The sequence below is a fragment of the Borostomias antarcticus genome (assembly GCF_949987555.1).
Source record: "Borostomias antarcticus genome assembly, chromosome: 6".
Lineage (NCBI taxonomy): Eukaryota > Metazoa > Chordata > Actinopteri > Stomiiformes > Stomiidae > Borostomias > Borostomias antarcticus.
In genome coordinates, this window is record NC_140239.1 from 13,600,807 (window position 1) to 13,621,932 (window position 21,126).

Below are 21,126 nucleotides of genomic sequence, written 5' to 3' on the forward strand. Positions count from 1 at the left end.
GGTGAAGTGAACAAAATGGGTGACAATTCTTCAAACAAGCACTCAAGAGGGATATATCTAGATACAGAACACTGGTTACTGCTGCTGCATCACTAGATGCCCTTGGTTCCCAGACGTTGTTTAGGGCTTGTAGAGTTAAGAAACCCCTTTCAATGGATCAACTCATACGTTGTGTTTCTCAATCTAGGACTAGGTCTTAGTCTGGGCCAAGGGAAACGAGCGCTATAATCTAACTCAGGTGTCCTATGAGGAACTCGTGCACAGAGGCCCAGGGGGGACTACTTCTTGCGGCGGAAGAGGTTCTTGATTCCCTCCTCCACCCCTGTGGGCTCGTTGGACATGCCCATGGGCTTGTTCTTGAGGGCAGCCTCCCTCATGCTATGGTAGACGTACTCGTTCTGCTTGAACATCCTCAACTCCATCTCAGTCTGCATACGCATGGCCTGGGGGGGGGGGGGGGGGGGAAGAGTTGGTGGAGAAAGATGTGAGAGAGAGAGATCAGATTACTGTATATACTTGTGATATACTATACCAGGTTCTATCATATCAGGTTCTACTATACTATACCAGGTTCTACCATACCAGGTTCTACTATACCAGGCTCTACCATACCAGGTTCTACTATACCAGGTTCTACCATACCAGGTTCTACTATACCAGGTTCTACCATATCAGGTTCTACCATTCCAGGCTCTAGAACATTCAGAGATCAATAATATGCATCTCCTGGGAGGATGGAAAGAGTGACAGGACAGTGTGTGTGTGCGTGCGTGCGTGCGTGTGTGTGCATGCGTGTGTGTGTGTGTGTAAGCAGGTGTTCCTGCGTCGCCTCCCTCAGTTGGTTGGATCTTGGGTCATCTGACTAAGAAACACGTGACCGCCGCCCAATAGGACATCATCCGGCTACGCCTTTGAAAAGCTGGTGCCTCATTGGCTGGCGCAGGCGGGAGCAGTGTTTCTACGGCGTTTAAAGCCACTTCACCTGGGTTTGGTGTGTGCGCCTACTACCCTGCGTCTCCACTCCTGTGGGCGTGTGACCGTATTTACCTCCAGGTCCTTGACGATGGGGTGCGTGGGTCCATGTGTGACCAGCAGGATGGCGTAGGCCTTGCAGATCATGCCGTGCCCCACCTCGATGAGCCCGGCCTGCCAGTGGGTGACCCCGGCCCGCATGGTGGCCATGCCAAGGACCGCGTTGTTGGGGTGGTACAGCTTACTGTGGGGGGAAACCAACACACTCGTATGAGGAAAGGGTTAACTGGGACGGCTACTGGTTAACTGGGACAGATAATGGTTAACTGGGACAGATAATGGTTAACTGGGACAGCCATAATATACTGGCCTACTACGTAGATAATACGTCTGAAAAAAAAAAAAAGAAGTCCTATAGCGAATTCCATTTTCCAGGAGATTGCTCGATCGTCTCGTTGAGAGGTCTAGGAAGAATTTTTACAGTTCACCTTGTAGGATGATTATGTACATTCTCCTCTACTTTCCTCTCTGTAAAGTTGCCTCCGTGCAAGAAATGTGCTATACAAATAAAATGTGATTTGATTTGCACATGCACACAAGACAGACTCAATCAGATCCAACTTAAATCTATACCCAGAAAAATCTTGGCTCCCCTCATTTAAGATTAAAATCAAGTTTCCAAAAGAAAGCTCTGACTCCAAAATAAAATGCCAGATGAGTCAAGATGCTATTCCAGATTCCTGATCTTCTCATGGTGTCTGTCAGGCACATGGATGTACTAAAAGAATTGGATATTGGAAGTACGGAAACATGGCCGCCCATTCATTCTAATGAAAGCTGCTCACCCAGCGCATGAAGCAAACTGAACATGAGATTTTTACTTCCAGTAGACCATTGCATATGTGCGGTAGTGTTTTTCAAGTCTATCCCCATTTCCCATAGACCAGTGTGGCGCTCCCATAGACATACATGGGGACAGAAACAGCTGGTGGCTTCTAAAGAAAAATGAGCCCAATGATTTAAAACTTGATAATTCAAAGAGTCGTTTTTGACTGAGTGATTCCCCAGCCATTTCATTCCCCGTCTATGTCTATGGGAAAACATATTTTTGCCCCTAAATTTATCACGTCCCAAACCAACTAGTGTGGAGTGCGTTTGGAGTGCGAGCGGGCTGTCAAACCCTTAAATAGCGAGCCTGCATCGGTGCAAGCTCCCAATAACCGAAGCAGAAGTGCACGTGCCAAAGCGATGCCGCAGGAAACCGCATTTAATAAAGTTCTGTCTTCCTACACTGTCAATTATTCTAGATAGGAAACCACCAGTTTGAGTGCTGTAGCCTCACACTGATTTCACAGCCTCAAACAAAATCACAAAATATGGTGTCAAAAGATAAAACCAAAAATAGGACGACATCACTTCATCCCTCGAAAGCTTGACTTGTAGCAAACTCTTAAAAGTCTGTATTCATAAATCTAAATATTGTAGGCCTAGCTCTACATCAAATGTACATCATATATTCCATTATTTACAGGGACAATGGAACAGACAAAGCAGCCTCTGGAATAGAGCCATTGTTCTCTGTAAAGTGCATTGTGTTGCCTCTGTGTATGAGATACGCTATACAAATAAAGTTGGGTTTGATTTGATTTGATTTAATTTGATTTGATGGTGACAGCCTTGTTCTGGTCGTTTCTGGTGGAGTGGGGAGTCCGTCCCACATTTGGCCGTCCATTTACAGTACATACCCTCCCCCTCAATTGAGAGTCCCCTCCATGTTGCTGAGAGTGACTTCATCTGAGGAGACCCTCGGTGGAGGAGTGGGAGTGGGTAGGGGCTGGTTTGGGATTGGGCCCCAGAATCCTCTGGCACTCAAATCCATCCGTCTACCATCTCACACTCACATGTATCTGTCCACCATCTTGTGCTGCATTCATGTGGTGTTGGGATAATCAGAAAGATGAGTTGCCGACTGGGAGAATTCACATGAATGCCCCCTCAAGTCGGAACAAGTTGTCAAGTCGGCCAAAAGAATTGGTACACGGCTTGCCGACGTGTGATGCCATAGGATGGAAGCAGTGGACGAAAGTCGGCTACTGTAAATGTTTAGTTGTGCTGGTAATAAACTGTTTATTTTGGGCTCGGATGTCATTTGTAAGGTAAGCCACATGGTATTTGGTTGTAACCACTAGTTGCTGTCCACGTGTGATCTAGACTGGTTAAAGTTATTCAACAAGTCAGGTAAAGTACATATCTTTGTGCTTCAGGGAAACTGGACCATCTGAGTAGCAGCATTGAATGCAGCCCATTATGAAACAAAAATATATTGCGCTATATTGAAAAATATAACGTAATATATCAAACTATACATTTCCATATATAGGAAACTAGTGGTTATATTTTCCAATATACTGTACTGCAATATATGAAAAGTGGCAATTCCTTACGTATTATTCAATGTATTATGTATGTATCATTTCCTCCATATATTTTATATACTATAATATATTGACAGGTAATATATAGGGGATATATTTTCTTTGCATAAGGGGCGTCACACTTACATGTACCCGTCCACCATCTTGCGAGCGTACTCGGCCGCCTCCTCCGTGAACTGCAGGTAGGCCAGCACCTCGCTGAGCTGGCTCCACATGCGCAGCTGGTAGATGTGGGTATCGGCCAGCACAGGCTCCTGCTTGGCCAGGCACTCCCGACAGATCTTCACCACCTGGGGGAGACGCAGGAGGAGCAGGAGGGAGGGAGACAAGAGGAGCAGGAGGGAGGGAGACGCAGGAGGAGCAGGGAGGGAGACGCAGGAGGAGCAGGGAGGGAGGGAGACACAGGAGGAGCAGGGGGGAGGGAGACGCAGGAGGAGCAGGGAGGGAGGGAGACACAGGAGCAGGGGGGAGGGAGACACAGGAGGAGCAGGGAGGGAGGGAGACACAGGAGGAGCAGGGAGGGAGGGGGTTCCAGGAGGAGCAGGGAGGGAGGGGGTTCCAGGAGGAGCAGGGGGGAGGGAGACACAGGAGGAGCAGGGGGGAGGGAGACACAGGAGGAGCAGGGGGGAGGGAGACACAGGAGGAGCAGGGGGGAGGGAGACAGGAGGAGCAGGGGGGAGGGAGACACAGGAGGAGCAGGGGGGAGGGAGACACAGGAGGAGCAGGGGGGAGGGAGACACAGGAGGAGCAGGGGGGAGGGAGACACAGGAGGAGCAGGGGGGAGGGAGACACAGGAGGAGCAGGGGGGAGGGAGACGCAGGAGGAGCAGGGAGGGAGGGAGACACAGAAGGAGCAGGGGGGAGGGAGACACAGGAGGGAGGGGGTTCCAGGAGGAGCAGGGGGGAGGGAGACACAGGAGGAGCAGGGAGGGAGGGAGACACAGGAGGAGCAGGGAGGGAGGGAGACACAGGAGGGAGGGGGTTCCAGGAGGAGCAGGGAGGGAGGGGGTTCCAGGAGCGAGGGAAAGTAAAGGCAGTGATTTATCCTGAGTTTATGAAAAAATTAGCGAAAGAGGAACATGTGTGTGTGTGTGCGTTTGCGTGTGTGTGTTTGCATGTGTGTGTGTGTGTGTGAGTCTGTGTGCATTTTTGTGCGTGCCTTTGTGTCTGTGTGTGTGTGTGTGTGTGTGTGCGTGCGTTTGTGAGTGTATGTGTGTGTCATACCTCGTGGTAGTCTCCGTCTAAACGAGCCTTGTCCATCTTCTCCATCATATTCAGACTGTACTCTGTTATCTCCTTCACCTGCTCCTCAGGGACCTGCAGCAGAGGAGAGGAGAGGAGGAGTGTGTGGTAGAGCAGGGTTAAAACAAGGCTCCAGAGGGGCTGCCTTTGTTAAACCCTGTATATAAATACAGATATGAAGCACCGTGCACACATACACACACCCCAAAGGTTCTTGGTAAATACTGTGTTGACAGAGGCCTGCGTGTGTGTGTGTATGTGTGTGTGCATGCATTTGTGTTGTGTTGCGTCATAGACCTATTTGACACATTGACGTAGAAATGAACATTGCTGGCATGGCTAGCAATATCGGCTGAATGACAAGCTCAGAATAATCTCTCTCTCACACACACACACGCACACACACACGCACCTTGACCCCGTCCACCTCCTTCCCGCCCAGTTTCAGGTCGTCCTTGATGTGTCCACTGCAGTGTTCACAGGTGCAGTCGAAGAAGTACTGCTTCTTCAGCATCCTCTGTCTCTCCTCCGTCACGTTCATGAAGTCCACGTAGGACACGGTCAGCTCCTCGCCGTCCGAGATCTTACCCAGGGCACGGAGCTCGATCCTGGGGGAGGGGGAGAGAGACAGAGAGGTGGGTGAGGGGTATGGACGGGGGTCTGGAGGTAGAAGCGTTGTAGCATCTATAGAGCGTTTCAATGGAATGTTTGGTCACTAGGGCAACGACTTGGTCCAAGTAAACTTCCGATGCGTCAGTGGCAAAAACAACAGTCTATGATAATAGTCAAACGCTAGCAAGTTGAAGACTTTTTCAAAATGTCCAAATTAACTTTGGAACCTTGTTGTTCGGTGGTGGGATTATTATTTAAATATCTTGACTGTTCTGTCTGTGTGAGGCTCAGGGAAATGGCTGCTAGTCGTTTTTAACATTAGCTAGCTAGCTAGTGCCGCTAACAATGGCTAACTTGAGTGTTGTCCTTGCAACAAAACCAGATGTTGAGATGGACGAATGTGATGTTATTGTTTTGAATATGAACATTCCATGAAATAGTCTATAGTCTGTAATACCACCCACTCTCTACGACAGCGGTTAACAGTCACAGCAAGAGAGAGAATGATGGATTCTCCAGGTACAGGTGGGAAACGACCGATTGAGATGTCACAGCAGCCACGTGTTACCATGCTACTGGCTGTGGAGACCAAACAGCACCCTGCTGAATCTAGCTGCTCAACATGTGGGATTTGTTTGTGTTTCAAATTAGGGTGTTTAAAAAAAGAAAGTTTCAGCATGCAGAAGTTTCAGATTCAACAATCTTAGGTCAGAATTCCATATTTCTATATTCTGAGATTGTTGGGGGAAGGGTGTGTAAGTGTGTGTAAGAGAGGTGTGTAAGCGTGTGTAAGAGAGACACAGACACAGACAGACATTGACACAGACAAGAAGAGACATACCATCAGAGTGAGTGATGTGTGGACATACAGGTACACATGCATAGACAGTCCAGATAGACAGTCCAGCTAGACAGTCCAGCTAGACAGTCCAGTTAAAGTCCAGATAGACGGTCCAGCTAGACGGTCCAGCTAGACAGTCCAGCTAGACAGTCAAGCCGGTAGACAGTCCCGTGTGGGTCACCAGGCAGTGGGGGTGGCGGTGAAGAGAGACCAGCTGCATGATCATTCAGATATTAGTCAGTTAGTAGACAATGTCGCTATTGTGACAGAACTCTAAACTTGAAGCACATTCTTCTTAAGATTGCAGCATCAATGTTGTCCTGGTTACAAGAATGATGGGAAGGAGAGATGAGGTGATGTTTCTATAACAATGGTTGGCAAGGTGTTGATGCTGGTGGGAGGAGGCGTAGTGAAGAGTGTAGATGACACATTGTTGTTGGTAGAGTATGTTTTTGAGAGCATGATGATGAAGAGGGGGGTTGTCTGTAAAGAAACCCACCTCCGCTGTGAGTGGAACATAGTGTTCACAGCCGACTGACTGAAAGACAAAGCAAGAAGCAGTTTACGACAAACAAAGCCCACCTACTGTATTACACACACACACACACACACACAAACAAAGACAGACACACACAGTACACACACACACATACTGTACACACACACACAGGTGCATCTCAGAAAATTAGAATATTATTTTCTGTAATTTAATTCAAAAAGTGAAACTTTCATATATTATAGATTCATTACACATGTAGTGAAATATTTCAAGGCTGATTGCCTCCATGCCACGCTCCACGTTGATGTAGTAATTTGTGCAAAAGGAGCCCCACCAAATGTACAAATGAACATAGTGAACATACTGTACAATCATAAACATGAAAACAAAAAAGGCGTGAAATATTTCATTTTGTGTAATGGATTTAGAATACATGAAAGTTTCACTTTCTGAATTAAATTACGGAAAATAATGAACTTTTTCCACAATATTTTAATTTTTGGGATGCACCTGTATACAAACACACATACAGTACACATGTATATGTTACAGTACACATGTATATGTTACGGTCAATGTGAGAAAACGGGGAATGTGAGCTTTTCCCGGTTATTGCGCACATTCCCCGACCTCTCGGGGAATGTAGGAGAAACATGTGCGTTTCTCACATCTCCCGGGTAATGTGCACATTCCCCGACCTTGCGGGAGATGTGAGAAATTGGTTAGTATTTCTCACATCTCCCGCAAGGTCGGGGATTGTGCACATTAACCGGGAAATGCTTACAATTCCCGACCTTGCGGTAAATCTAGCAAAGTCCAACCGTATGCAAAACCTCTGCGCAGCCGGGTGGTGGGAGAGGGCTCGTGCGCTTAGAACGAGAGGCGCTTGACATTTTGCCCATGGTTTTCGAATACATATCAATTGCATTCATGGAAACATTAAATTGGGTCTAATTATACATGTGTTGAAAGTTAAGATAATTAGCCTACAAGCCACGAGGCTATGCAACACAATAAGCAAAACAATCTCACTGTTTCACTCGTCCCACTCATCTGTTTCACTCGCCCCGCACGGCAGGGACAAGAGAAACAATGCACATCTTCTGTTCTCGGCCGTCTTGAATTGAACTGTTACACCACAGAACGAAACTTACAACTAATAGGTTAGTAAAGGACATGTACAAGTTGTTTGTCATCAAAAAATGTAATCTCCATCTTTATTAATTTCTGTGTAAATCTGATCAAACCAAAAAGTGTTTCATTCGTCCCGGCCCTCCCCTACAGTTAATAACAGTCTGTGGTCTACCTTGAACAGTAATATAGCCTGTGCTGCACACAGTGCAAGTAGTATTAGGAGGATAGGCCTACACTGGTGATCAAGTTAACAAACGCAAAAGGAACATTGCAACAACAGGAAGGTGGGAACCTCCAAAGGAACCCTACACGTAAGCTAGCCGAAAGACAGACGAAAAGACGAAAAATCTCTCACAGGTGTGCGCCAGTAACGTTAGCCCAACTACCGTGGGTGCCTCTTATGGTGCAGGCCCTCTGAGGCGTCACATAAGCCCTCTCCCACCACCCGGCTGCGCAGAAGTTTTGCATACGGTTGCGCTTTCCTAGATTTACCGCAAGGTCGGGAATTGTAAGCATTTCCCGGTTAATGTGCACAATCTCCGACTGTACGGGAGATGTGAGAAATACTAACCAATTTCTCACATCTGCCGCAAGGTCGGGGAATGTGCACATTACCCGGGAGATGTGAGAAACGCACATGTCGGGGAGGTCGGGGAATGTGCGCAATAACCGGGAAAAGCTCACATTCCCCATTCTCACATTGACCGTAACACACACACACACACACACACACACGCACACGCACACGCACACGCACACACACGCACACACACGCACACACATTGATTATACATGCAGTCGGAGTACTACTATACATTGTAACTAATGGGTTTGGGTCCACTGCCTTTGTTTTTGGTCTGATAGAGGTGTTTTGTTTGAAGATCACCCCCGCATTAAGGCAGATGTGTTGGTATTGGACCCAGGGACAAATAGTTGAAATAGAAAAGAATGTTTCTAATTACATAGTGCTCCCCCTTTACACCTGGCATTAATGTGTATTGTATCCAGATTGTATCTAGATATGATTTAATCTGACTACATTTACAACTGGTATTAATATAAGTCTCCAGTGAGATCCATCCCATCACAGCGCTCTATCCAGCTCAGCCAACCACACGCCCCATCAGTCTAACATTACACTCCTGTCTGTGGATTGGAAACACATTCACATTTACTCGTGTTTAGTGTGGTCACAATGCGTCCCTGACCACCTCCGGAGGTGGTTTCGCTGATCAGATCACCATCCATCCCAAGGACTATCTCTATCTATCTGACCATCTCAAGGACTATCTCTATCTATCTGACTGTCTCAAGGACTATCTCTATCTATCTGACTGTCTCAAGGACTATCTCTATCTATCTGACTGTCTCAAGGACTATCTCTATCTCTCTGACTATCACAAGGACTAGCTCTATCTCTCTGACTGTCTCAAGGACTATCTCTATCTATCTGACTGTCTCAAGGACTAGCACTATCAGATTGCAACCCGATCACCCAGAAACAGAGGTTGTGAAAGTGTATAGTGTAGTTGTGGCGTGTTCAGGTTCTGGCACATACTTTCCATGGTTGAGAATGACGGTGCAGTTGGGCCAGCAGTCATGGTTGACCAGACACAGGTTGGGGAACAGACCCACGCCCACGGCCTGGAGACCCCTCTGGTCACTCACTGTGAAACCATTACAGTTGATCTGGAGAGGAGAGGAGAGAGAGGAGAGGAGAGGAGAGGAGAGGAGAGGAGAGGAGAGGAGAGGAGAGGAGAGGAGAGGAGAGGAGAGGAGAGGAGAGGAGAGGAGAGGAGAGGAGAGGAGAGGAGAGGAGAGGAGAGAAGAGGAGATAAGAGGAGAGAAGAGAGAAGAGAGAAGAGAGAAGAGAGAAGAGAGAAGAGAGAAGAGAGAAGAGAGAAGAGAGAAGAGAGAAGAGGAGAGAAGAGGAGAGAGGAGAGAAGAGGAGAGAGAGGAAAGGAGCAAAGAGGAGAGAGGAGATAAGAGGAGAGAGAGGAAAGGGTGGCATTTAGGATAAAGACGGCACCCAAAAAAACCCCAGAGAGAACAGGGCTGGAGCCCGGCAGAGAACGCACCAGTCCGAAGACGTGTGAGACGGTATCGACCGTGTGCTGCTTGCTGTGGCGCGGCCAGTAGTCCAGGAAGTTGTGGATGTCCACCTTCAGCTCCTGCAGCTCGTCCTCAGGCATGTCCCCGATGTGGTTCTCCAGGTCGTCCAGGGAGGTCAGCTGCAGGTCCGACACCACCTCGCCCTCCTTCTCCAGGCGCCACAGGATGCGGGCCACCAGGCTGGTGAGATGGAGGTCAAAACACACAAGGTTAGGGGTCACATCTCTCATACTGCTGTAGACACACCGGTATACACAGTCCAGTGTCACGGTGCATGAACAGGCTTGCCTAGCACACTGGGGTGTGATACGAGTTCATGGCCCACATGCTAGCAGGTCCTCCCCTCCCAACCCTGACCCTACTATGAGGATGTCCCCTCCTCCTCCTAACCCTGACCCTACTATGAGGATGCCCCCTCCTCCTCCTAACCCTGACCCTACTATGAGGATGGCCCTTTCTAAATCCAGTCCCTCCCCACTTGCACTCAGTCACCGAGTGCACTCCGTTTTGTAGTCCCCTCACAGCTGAATGTAGTTCCCTTGATTAGGGTGTAGGGTATAAAAACCTTAGGGACGCACTCCCCTCAGTCCAGCGGAAACAGGAAACACAAACCACAGCGGTTACCATGGTTTCTCGTCAACAGCACTTTGCAGCGGTAGAGGCATCGTTAGTATCTTCCTTTTTACAGCTTATGAGGATTGCTTATCAGATAGCCTACCTAGGTCCTAAGTGGAAATATCCAAATTGCAATGTGGCCAATGCATTCAATTATATTTATACATAATTTTAAGAACTCTTACCTATTCATTTCACCGTTACCCTAATTCATCATTATTATTATTATTATTAGGACTATTGTCAATAAAATAATTGTCATTTTTCCACCGCAGCTGCTTCAGCACAATTATTTGTAGGCTAATAGTGTATTCTTTGTTTGTATTTTTGTTTTTATTTGCATTAAAACAAAGCAGGCCTGATTTTGTTTGTCCTGATTTTATGCTCATTTTATCTTCACTGTTATGAAGCACTTTGGGCTGCAATTCTTGTGTTGAAAGTTGCTATACAGTTTATTAAAACAAGCCCATAAAAACTGCACAAGCTGGCCGTATGAACCTGTGTTTGTCCTCTTGTCATTTTCTGCAAATGTCTGACATTCTAAATTTTGGGGAAAAGTAGTATATAGAAAGTGCACTTACTCAAAAACATCTATAAATATATATAGTAAACCATACATAGTAAACCAGGATGTTGCTGTGATCTCATCCTTTCCAGAGATGTGTTCCCCTGTGGTCTGAAGTATAGGCTAGTTTAGATTGCAGACCATACCACTAATATGACAACCAGAGATTGCACATATTTGTCTCCAGATTCTGTATAAAGGATACACAGGGATTGCCACAATTCGTATTTATTGAAAATAAGGTTTTGGTTGTAGGCCTAATCAGTGAAATCTGCGAATGGAACAAGTGAAACTTTGCTTAATGTTTGGAAGAAGATGCATTTATCTAAAGACAAATCACTTGTCCTATATCTCACTGAAATGTTGCTTGTTGGTTGAGTGTCTACATTACGTGTAAAAAGATGTGTTTTGTGGTGAGTGGCAGGCCATTCATGGACTAAACCTATGAAAAAAATACTCCCAAGCTGTTTCGTTTTTTTGTGGACAACTTTACACCACTTGTGCCACCACTTTACATTACAATCAAATGAACATAATCTAGCGTTTTCTGAACTGGAGAACGGAATTTGATGCGAAATACAATGCAAATGTCGATTGTATTTGTGAGGAACTTACATTTGTACGGCGCATTTTCTATTTCGGACAATAAAAACAGCTGCACATGTGAATCGAGCCTGCATCGGTGCAGACTCGCTACCGAGGGTGTATAAGCCACTTCCACTCGGCGCGAATTGGTTTCGGATGGCACTTAATATGGCGCGGCCTCCGCGTGAACGCGCAAACCGAGGGGGAGTGCATAGGGCGAGGGAAGAGGAGCTGGATTCGAAAAGGGCCGATGTCCCCTCCTCCTCCTAACCCTGACCCTACTATGAGGATATCCTCCTCCTAACCCTCCCCCTACTATGAGGATCTCCTCCTCCTCCTAACCCTCCCCCTACTATGAGGATGTCCCCTCCTCCTCCTCCTAACCCTCCCCCTACTATGAGGATGTCCTCCTCCCCTCCTAACCCTGACCCTACTATGAGGATGTCCCCACCTCCTCCTAACCCTGACCCTACTATGAGGATGTCCCCTCCTCCTCCTAACCCTCCCCCTACTATGAGGATGTCCTCCTCCCCTCCTAACCCTGACCCTACTATGAGGATGTCCCCACCTCCTCCTAACCCTGACCCTACTATGAGGATGTCCCCTCCTCCTCCTAACCCTCCCCCTACTATGAGGATATCCTCCTCCCCTCCTAACCCTGACCCTACTATGAGGATGTCCCCTCCTCCTCCTAACCCTGACCCTACTATGAGGGTATCCTCCTCCTAACCCTGACCCTACTATGAGGATGTCCCCTCCTCCTCCTAACCCTGACCCTACTATGAGGATGTCCTCCTCCTCCTCCTAACCCTCCCCCTACTATGAGGATGTCCCCTCCTCCTCCTAACCCTGACCCTACTATGAGGATGTCCCCTCCTCCTCCTAACCCTGACCCTACTATGAGGATGTCCCCTCCTCCTCCTAACCCTGACCCTACTATGAGGATGTCCCCTCCTCCCAACCCTGACCCTACTATGAGGATGTCCCCTCCTCCTCCTAACCCTGACCCTACTATGAGGATGTCCTCCTCCTCCTAACCCTGACCCTACTATAAGGATGTCCTCCTTCTCCTCCTAACCCTGACCCTACTATGAGGATGTCCTCCTCCCATCCTAACCCTCCCCCTACTATGAGGATGTCCTCCTCCTCCTCCTAACCCTGACCCTACTATGAGGATGTCCCCTCCTCCTCCTAACCCTCCCCCTACTATGAGGATGTCCTCCTCCTAACCCCCCCCCCTACTATGAGAACCCTCCCCCTACTATGAGGATGTCCTCCTCCTCCTCCTAACCCTGACCCTACTATGAGGATGTCCCCTCCTCCTCCTAACCCTCCCCCTACTATGAGGATGTCCTCCTCCTTCTCCTCCTCCTAACCCTGACCCTACTATGAGGAATCTCATGTCAGATTTCTGCCCTCCCTCCCTCCCTCCCTCCCTCCCTCCCACCAGCTGACCCCTCCTCCTCCTCCTCCTCCTGCTCCCATGTTACCCTCTCCTCTCTCCACCCTCCTCTTCCCCCCCACCCCCCATACCGGATGTTCTCGTTGGGGGCCTTCCCGTAGGTCTTGATGGCGCTGCACTCAAGCTTGTGCTCCTTCCAGGCTGCACTCTGGCAGGTGCGGTCGCAGTACTGGGACCATTTACACTGAGCACAGCGCTGCAGCTTCTGCTGCCGCCGGAAACAGCTGTGGCAGATATGACCCGCCAGGCTGGGGGGGAGCAGAGAGAGAGAGGGAGGGGTAGAGAGGAGGGAGGGGTAGAGAGGAGAGAGGGGTGAGAGAGGGAGGGGTGGAGAGGTGAGAGAGACAGAGGGATGAGGAGAGGAGGGGTGAGAGAGATGGAGGGGTAGAGAGGAGATGAGGAGTGAAAGAGAGAGAGAGAGAGAGAGAGAGAGATGGAAAAGGAGGGAACAGGGGAGAGGAGTGAAGAGAGCAAGGGAGACTGTTGCGTAGAGTACAGTAACCATCAGTACAGTGATATATAACAGTACAGTACCACTGTGCCACATAAAATTAAACCACCTAAAAGCTAACAATCCTAGAATTAGGCTGAGGTGAGAGTTTAGAGTTAGCCTGAGAGGGTGAGACTGTGTGTGTGTGTGTGTGTGTGTGTGTGTGCGCATGTGTCTGTGCAGTGTGGGGTTATTGTGAGATCAGCATGGCCCAGAGTTAGACATTATTGAGTTCCAAAATCAAGGAAATACAATGAATTGTAAAAGTCCTCCTGCTGCTTGTCCTCCTCACATGCATGGACCTCAAAAACACCTCAACCTCTGGTTTGTAATTTGCATGGTAACACTATTTACTAGTCACAACTACCTGTATATTGTCTCAGCTGCCCATTTTCAACAAACAACAATAACAACATCAAAAATAATCATGAAAGTCTTAAAACGATTTATGAAGACAACCTTCGTCTATTGATCAATGCAGTATCAATTCAGTGATATGATTCTGAGCCTATCTGCAAGGGGGTCCATGAGACAGACAGACAGACAGACAGACTGATGCCATGTCAGGCGCTAGGCCTCCAGGCCTCCAGGCTGTCTGGGAGGGTCATGTCATGTCATGTGATGGTAAAATGCTTTAGAAGCTGCTTTAGGATCATGGATGCCGATGATGTAGTCGACTATTGCAGTGTGACTGACTGTTCTGTTTTCAAGCCATCAGGGACCATGCTGGAAATAAGCTATTGCATGTTATCCCTTGGATATTTACTGTCTGCTATATCCATAATAAAGTCAATCAGTCAATCAAGCAATCAATCAATCAACCCATCAATCAGTCATGCAGTAGAGTACCTGTCGAACACCACGGCGGCGAAGCTGGGCTCGGAGAAGAGCACGTCCCCGGCCCACATCTCCTTAGTGGCCCTGAGGCCCCTCCCCTTCCCTGGGGAGTCGAACACCTCCACGTTCTCCATGACGGCAGGTCCCCGGGACACAGGTACAGGACAGGTGCTTCAGCAGGCCGGCGGGACAGAGAGAGAGAGAAGGAGCGAGAGAGAGGGAGCGCACGAGAGAATGACGAGAGAGAGAGAGAGACTGGAGAGCAGTCTGGTGGACCAGGAGAACACGTGCCCTCTTTATCTTCCAGGTTCAACAACTGCACATTCCACACCCCAGACTACTGAAATAGATTACCCCCTCTCCAGACGCGCCATGTAGAGCTGAGAAGGGGGGGGCTGTGCGTGTTTCTCACGATCAATATACAGTAAAAAATAATAATAATAAAGGATTGATAGAATGTCATCATTCCTGTCAAACTGATGTGATTCTTTGATCCCCAGTTTTTAGGCTGGTCGGTATACTTGAGGTTTCATTATAGCGTGTTGAAGTGCTCGGACACCCCCCCCCCCCCCCCCGGGGCTGAGTTGGTCTGTCCCGGGTCCTCTGGGGTATTTTGGTCCCTCAGTTGGACCTGTCCATCAGGAGAGTCATAGTGACGCTGAACAGCTGCTGGAAGCTGGCAGAATACCCCCCCCCTCCTCTAGGCTTCTCTAGCACTTTCTCCCAACACCCCTCCCCCCCCCCTCTCCCTCTTCCCTCCTCCCTCTCACCCCCTCTCTCTCCTCCCTCCCCCTCCCCCCCACCCCCTCCCTCTCACCCCCTCTCGTGGTAAATGTATGGTCTCTCTTTCTCTCTCTCTCATGGTAAATGTATGGTCTCTCTCTCTCTCATGGTAAATGTATGGTCTCTCTCTCTCTCATGGTAAATATCTGGTTGTCACTAAATCCCAAGGTACACCTGGCCTTGCCTCACAGCACACACCATTTGGGAACCATTTGCTCAATGTGGCTGTGTGTGTGTGTGTGTGTGTGTGTGTGTGTGTTTCCCAACCCTGTCCACACATGTCCTGTCTGCAAACAAAGAAATGAACAACTTGTAATGCCACTTTTTGAATCATGTTTAGGCTATTGAAATCACAAAAGAAAATGCCTCTGTATATCCTGAGAGTAACATGTGCCTGACCAGCTATATTTCTTTAACGTAGGACAGCCCAGACACTTTCATCTTGGCAGTCTGCCATCATGTCAACAATTATTTAGAATAAAACAGCAGTCTGTCTGACTTCAAAATGATGGCCTAACAGAAGTCTGAATATCAAGCTCTGAGACCCTCACCACTGTCTCCCTTATCACAAGCAGCTGATCATGGCATGATCAAATACCCAGTAGGTGTAGCTGTATTATATGCTGATATAATACCCAGTATGTGGAGCTGTATTATAAGCTGATATAATAACCAGTATGTGTAGCTGTATTATAAGCTGATATAATACCCAGTATGTGTATTTGATCATTATGCTCAGTCAGGTCATCCTCTGAAGGGGCTGGTGTTTGTAGGAACACACTAAGTCTGTGCAGCAGATAATATATTGACCACACACTAAAAAGTCTTTAGAATTACTTTTTTAACATGTTTAAAGTTGGCGTCCTGGAGCCAACGGCATGGTTCACCCCTCCTCAGGTTTGCTCTCAATGAGGCCACAGAACACGTGTTACACGGTAACTCTTAGGGTTGGCTGTTGGAGACTGGACCCAGAACGGCTGTGTTACATGGTAACTGTTAGGGTTGTGCAGGGTTGGGAAGGTTACTTTTAAAAAGTAATCCCTTACAGTTACAAGTTACTTGTGAAAAATTGTAGTCAGTAACGTAATCCGATTACTACAATTTAAAAGTAAAGTAAGGGATTACTTTCAGTTACTTTTGGATTACTTTAAATAAAATGTACTGTGTATTCCACCAGATATAAAATGTACTGTGTATTTCACCAGAAATCCTACATTATTTATTCTTTTTCTGTGTTCTAGAGCTGACAACATAGCTAAACAGCAGTTTCCCAGCGCCCGCCCAGTTAGAGCAAGTGTTATGGTGCATTCGTTTATAACTGGGAGGTGGCAAATTGCGACTTGCTACTAGGAATTATTAAATAAAACACCGCATGAACTCGCACTTCCTCGTCGCAAATTCGGATATGTTTCTCAGCCCCCAGTTGCTCGAATGCACTAGATATAATGGTGCATTCGTTTGTGGTCGGAGGTGGCAAGTCGCAAGTGGCAAAATACCTACCTCCGACCTGTGTGCATTCGAGCTATATACCATTATATCACAGTTACCTAGTTATATCTAGTGCATTCGAGCAACTGGGGGCTGAAAAACATATCCGAATTTGCGACGAGGAAGTGCGAGTTCATGCAGCGTTTTATTTAATAATTCCTAGTAGCAAGTCGCAATTTGCCACCTCCCAGTTATAAACGAACGCACCATAACTAGGTAACTGATATAATGGTATATATCTCGAATGCACACAGGTCGGAGGTAGGTATTTTGCCACTTGCGACTTGCCACCTCCGACCATAAACGAACGCACCATTAATGCCAAGAGGTTAGGGTGCGTGTCGCCTTGGCTAGTTAATTGCAGTCTGCAAAACACAACACTCCTTGCTAATGTAGCTAACGTTAGGTGTAAACGTCGGAGCCAGCTCTAAACTCCAGCTCTAATGCATTCTAAGCAGCTGTGATTGACGCTTCAGCTATACAGCTTGCCAGTGGACACACAGCCTTATATATTATGGATAAAGCACCCACTGACCAGTTTTTCCAGGCATTTAGTTATAGCTCTTGAAGAGTCGGTGTTAACACCGACAGGCACTATTGAGTGAAAATAATCTGAATGGGCGCTTGGGTCTGGTTTTCTGGTTGAACATTAGTGCCATACTGTAGAAGCCTACTGCTAGCTAATTTAGCTGTCAGTGGAAGTAAGGTTAACATTAGCTACCCTAACGTTTGACATTAGCTAACGTTAACTTACCGGCAAATGTTTTTTCAGGTTGGACATTGAGTCCTTGGCCGTCGATAGGGTTTTGTTGGCTGGGAGCCATAGTTTACAAAAGAAAACAGGCAAAAGTAAGAACAGGAACAACAGGGAGCAACACACTAACAAAGAACCAACAGAGGAAACAGGAGGGCATATATACTCTGGGAGAACAATCAAGGAACTACGCACAGGTGTGCAACAAGACATAACGAGACAGGTGCAGACAATCACCCAGACAAGGACATGGAGGGATTCCAACAAGACACCAACACAAGGACAGAGGAACTAGGACACAAGGGAACAGGGAACAAGGCTGGGACTGGGAATGGGACTGGGCAGAAAACTAGGGGAAACTAGAGGGGGGAGCTAGAGGGACAGGAGAGGAGAGGGACTGGAGTGACGTGGGACTAGTGAGGGACAGGTGTCTAGAGCTGGGGCTGGGAGGACACAAACCAACATAGAAGACAAGACAACGAACACAAGACCAAACACACAAGGAGGCAGAACAAGTGACAAAGTGATCAACGTGTACAAGTGTCTGGGGGAGTGCAGGGTCAGTTACTGGGAGGGGAGGTGCTCAGGGTCCAGGAGGGTCCAAGGGGCACAGGAGCTCAGGGTCAGGAATCCAGTGGGTGAGAAGGGCGAACCGGGGGTTTGGACCGGGAGCAAGGAGCGAGCAGAGTGGACCAGGGGTCCGGGGCAGGGGTGAACCAGGGGTCCAGACTGGGAGCAGGGGGTGAGCCGGGGCGGACCCGGCCCGAACCATAACAGTAACCACGGTAATGTGATTATCAGTCGCTCGTTTGACAGTTAGTATCAAAGTCTGCTTACAAAACACTATCAAAGTATCACACAACATACAGTAATTACACACACACATTACATTTTTATCGATTTTTTTTGGCATTTTACATTTTTGGGGACATTTGTTTTAAAAGATCGTGGCCTACAGCAGCACTCCTCATGATCAGAAGTCACAGTGGGTTAGTTGTATTATATTGTCACTTTTATTTTAATCACATAATTGCGTGATGTCAGGGACTGACCACAGGCATATCATTTATAGATTAGCATATGTGGCCCTTCCAGCCCCTTGATCAAGCCCAGTGGATCAGAATCTATTACTGTATAGTAAAGCATTATAGAACGAGAAGCAATGGGATGTCACGGATATCGCCAGGGCTAGCGGGAGCTGTTAGGCACGACGCACAGCGGAGTTACACCGTTACACCCCGCTAGCCGTGGCGATATCCGTGACATCCCATGGCTTCGAGTTCCATAATGCTTTTATACAACGGTTGCCACATTTATCCGTCAATATAAAAAAAAAAGAAAAAAAAAAGACAATACGAACTTTAAATACATTTATTTTTAATGGAACTATTTGTGAATCATTTGCGGATACAAATTAGACTCAGAACCCACCAGTTCATGAAATTTCCTTAAAAATGTATTAAATATATTTCATTCAGGAACACTCGCTAAGCTAAAACAGGGAGCGAGCTACGAAGTCCCCACGGGGACACAGAGCGGGCCGAACAAAAAAAACAAATCAAGCCGGAGCTTACATCACAACCTGGTACACACACGTACCTAAGGAAGGCAAAAGACATAGCAAACAGAGCAATGAATGTGCACAAATCCCAGTACAGCAACAGGGAACATCCGCCACCAGGCGCACCTGGAGACAGAACCGTCCAATCATCAGGAGGGAGGAGGACAGGGAGGCGGAGCCCAGCTCGCCAGCAGGAGAGAGCAGAGAGCGGTGTAGCTACCAGGAAGTCATTTAAATAGGCCGCCTAGCTGTGAGTGAGGGCTGTGGTTGGATAATAGATGATTGAATGATTGAAACGCTGATTACTCAGCTGGCTGTCAGCTGATTACAGCTGAGGTGTCTGACTCGTTTCCTGTATAAAATTACCCGAGGCTTCAATTAAAATTATTTTTTTAAGCAACAGTAGAAAAATAAATGAGTACTTAAAATCTTGACATTTAAAATGCATGTATTTCATAAAGTGATATGTAATCTATATTGCTGAAAAACAGCAAGTAATCAGTGAATATACAATATATTTCCTGAGGTTTTAGAGAGGGGCCTTCTGTTGTTCCTTATGAAGACTTTAATCCTTATGAAGACTTTAAAACACCCTCTCCTTCTCTAGTGTTCTGTCAGACACTGGAACAGCATTTCACTACAAAAAAGAGTCAGACAGACATTCTCACTCTGTACTATTCTTGGGCAGCAGTTTAACTAAAGTCAAGCCTTGAATGTAAGCAGGGGCCCAGATCATCCAGGAGGTCCACCATCACAGAGCAGGGTCCAGCTCCTTCCTCGGGGCCGTGTGGACGATGGCCTCGGCTGGGTCTGCTGGGTCTGGCCTGGCCCTCACCCACTCTCTCTCCTGCTCATCCATCACCTCCTACTGCAGACGTCTGCTTGCCACCCATCGACGAGGCACCTGCTGCTGTAGAGAAAACCAAGATGTGTTCAGCAGTGTTCAGTCCAGCCGTGTTTGCTGTGCCAGACCAGCGTTGATGAGAGAGAGACAGCTGATCACTGCTCTCACCAGCTAAACCACATTACAAACGAGTCTATAGTCTCACCCGCTAAACCACATTACAGATGAGTCTATAGTCTCACCAGCTAAACCACATTACAGATGAGTCTATAGTACATAACACCACACCAGACATATGGGTTCATAACACCACACCAGACATATGGGTTCATAACACCACACCAGACATATGGGTTCATAACACCACACCAGACATATGGGTTCATAACACCACACCAGACATATGGGTTCATAACACCACACCAGACATATGGGTTCATAACACCATACCAGACATATGGGTTCATAACACCACACCAGACATATGGGTTCATAACACCATACCAGACATATGGGTTCATAACACCATATCAGACATATGGGTTCATAACACCATACCGGACATATGGGTTCATAACACCACACCGGACATATGGGTTCATAACACCATACCAGACCGCAGGGAACTTGGATGGCTTCACTGTGGTGCGGGGGTCAGAGGGAGAGGCAGAGGAAGAAAGCAGGAGGAGGGCTAGCCATGGTGCGAGTCTGAACACATAACTGTGAAGGACAGCATCTGTACTCCCGACATTGAACTGCTGGCTATAGGGGGAAGACCAAACTATCTCCCCCACGAATTCTCGTTATTGTTAACGAACGCTATTGTTACCCTCGTCTAGGTCCCCCCCTCGTCTAATGCTGCGCTTGTGACGTCATTCAGTCCAAGGTAGCGGGCCTTCAATCATGTCTTCCTCTCAAAAACATTGACTGACTTTAGTCATGCAGCACCAGAGAGAAGAAGACCCTGTGTGCAAACGTGGAGGAGGCACACAGCACCCCCCCCCCCCCCCCCCACCCTCTTGCTAGATCCGACCACAACTTGATTCACCTGGTCCCCAGGTACGCGCCTGTTGTCGGCTGGCTTCCACCAGGACTGTGGAGGTGTGGACGAGAGGCTGGCTCTCCAGTACTGTCTCCAGCCCACGGACTGGGACCTGTTCACAGAGGACTACAAGGAGGACGTGGACGGTCTCTGCTACCGCACGACACACTACATCTGGTTCTGCAAGGAATGCATCATACGCTTTAAAAAGGTACGTTGCTTCCCTAAGAACAAACCATGGATTAATAAGGCCT

The 21,126-nt window shown here is 47.7% G+C and overlaps 1 protein-coding gene across 1 annotated transcript; it reads right to left on the reverse strand.

Moving 5' to 3' along the window:
* Positions 1-278: 278 nt before the first annotated feature.
* Positions 279-14,534, reverse strand: LOC311310100 (histone-lysine N-methyltransferase SMYD1-like; the record flags this gene model as incomplete). Its single annotated transcript, XM_084439506.1, has 10 exons — positions 279-443; positions 1,048-1,216; positions 3,534-3,697; positions 4,631-4,723; positions 5,061-5,256; positions 6,601-6,639; positions 9,293-9,423; positions 9,813-10,026; positions 13,145-13,321; positions 14,413-14,534. The coding sequence occupies 10 exons, from the start codon at positions 14,532-14,534 to the stop codon at positions 279-281; spliced, it is 1,470 nt and encodes a 489-aa protein (XP_084295632.1).
* Between the last annotated feature and the right edge of the window lie 6,592 nt (positions 14,535-21,126).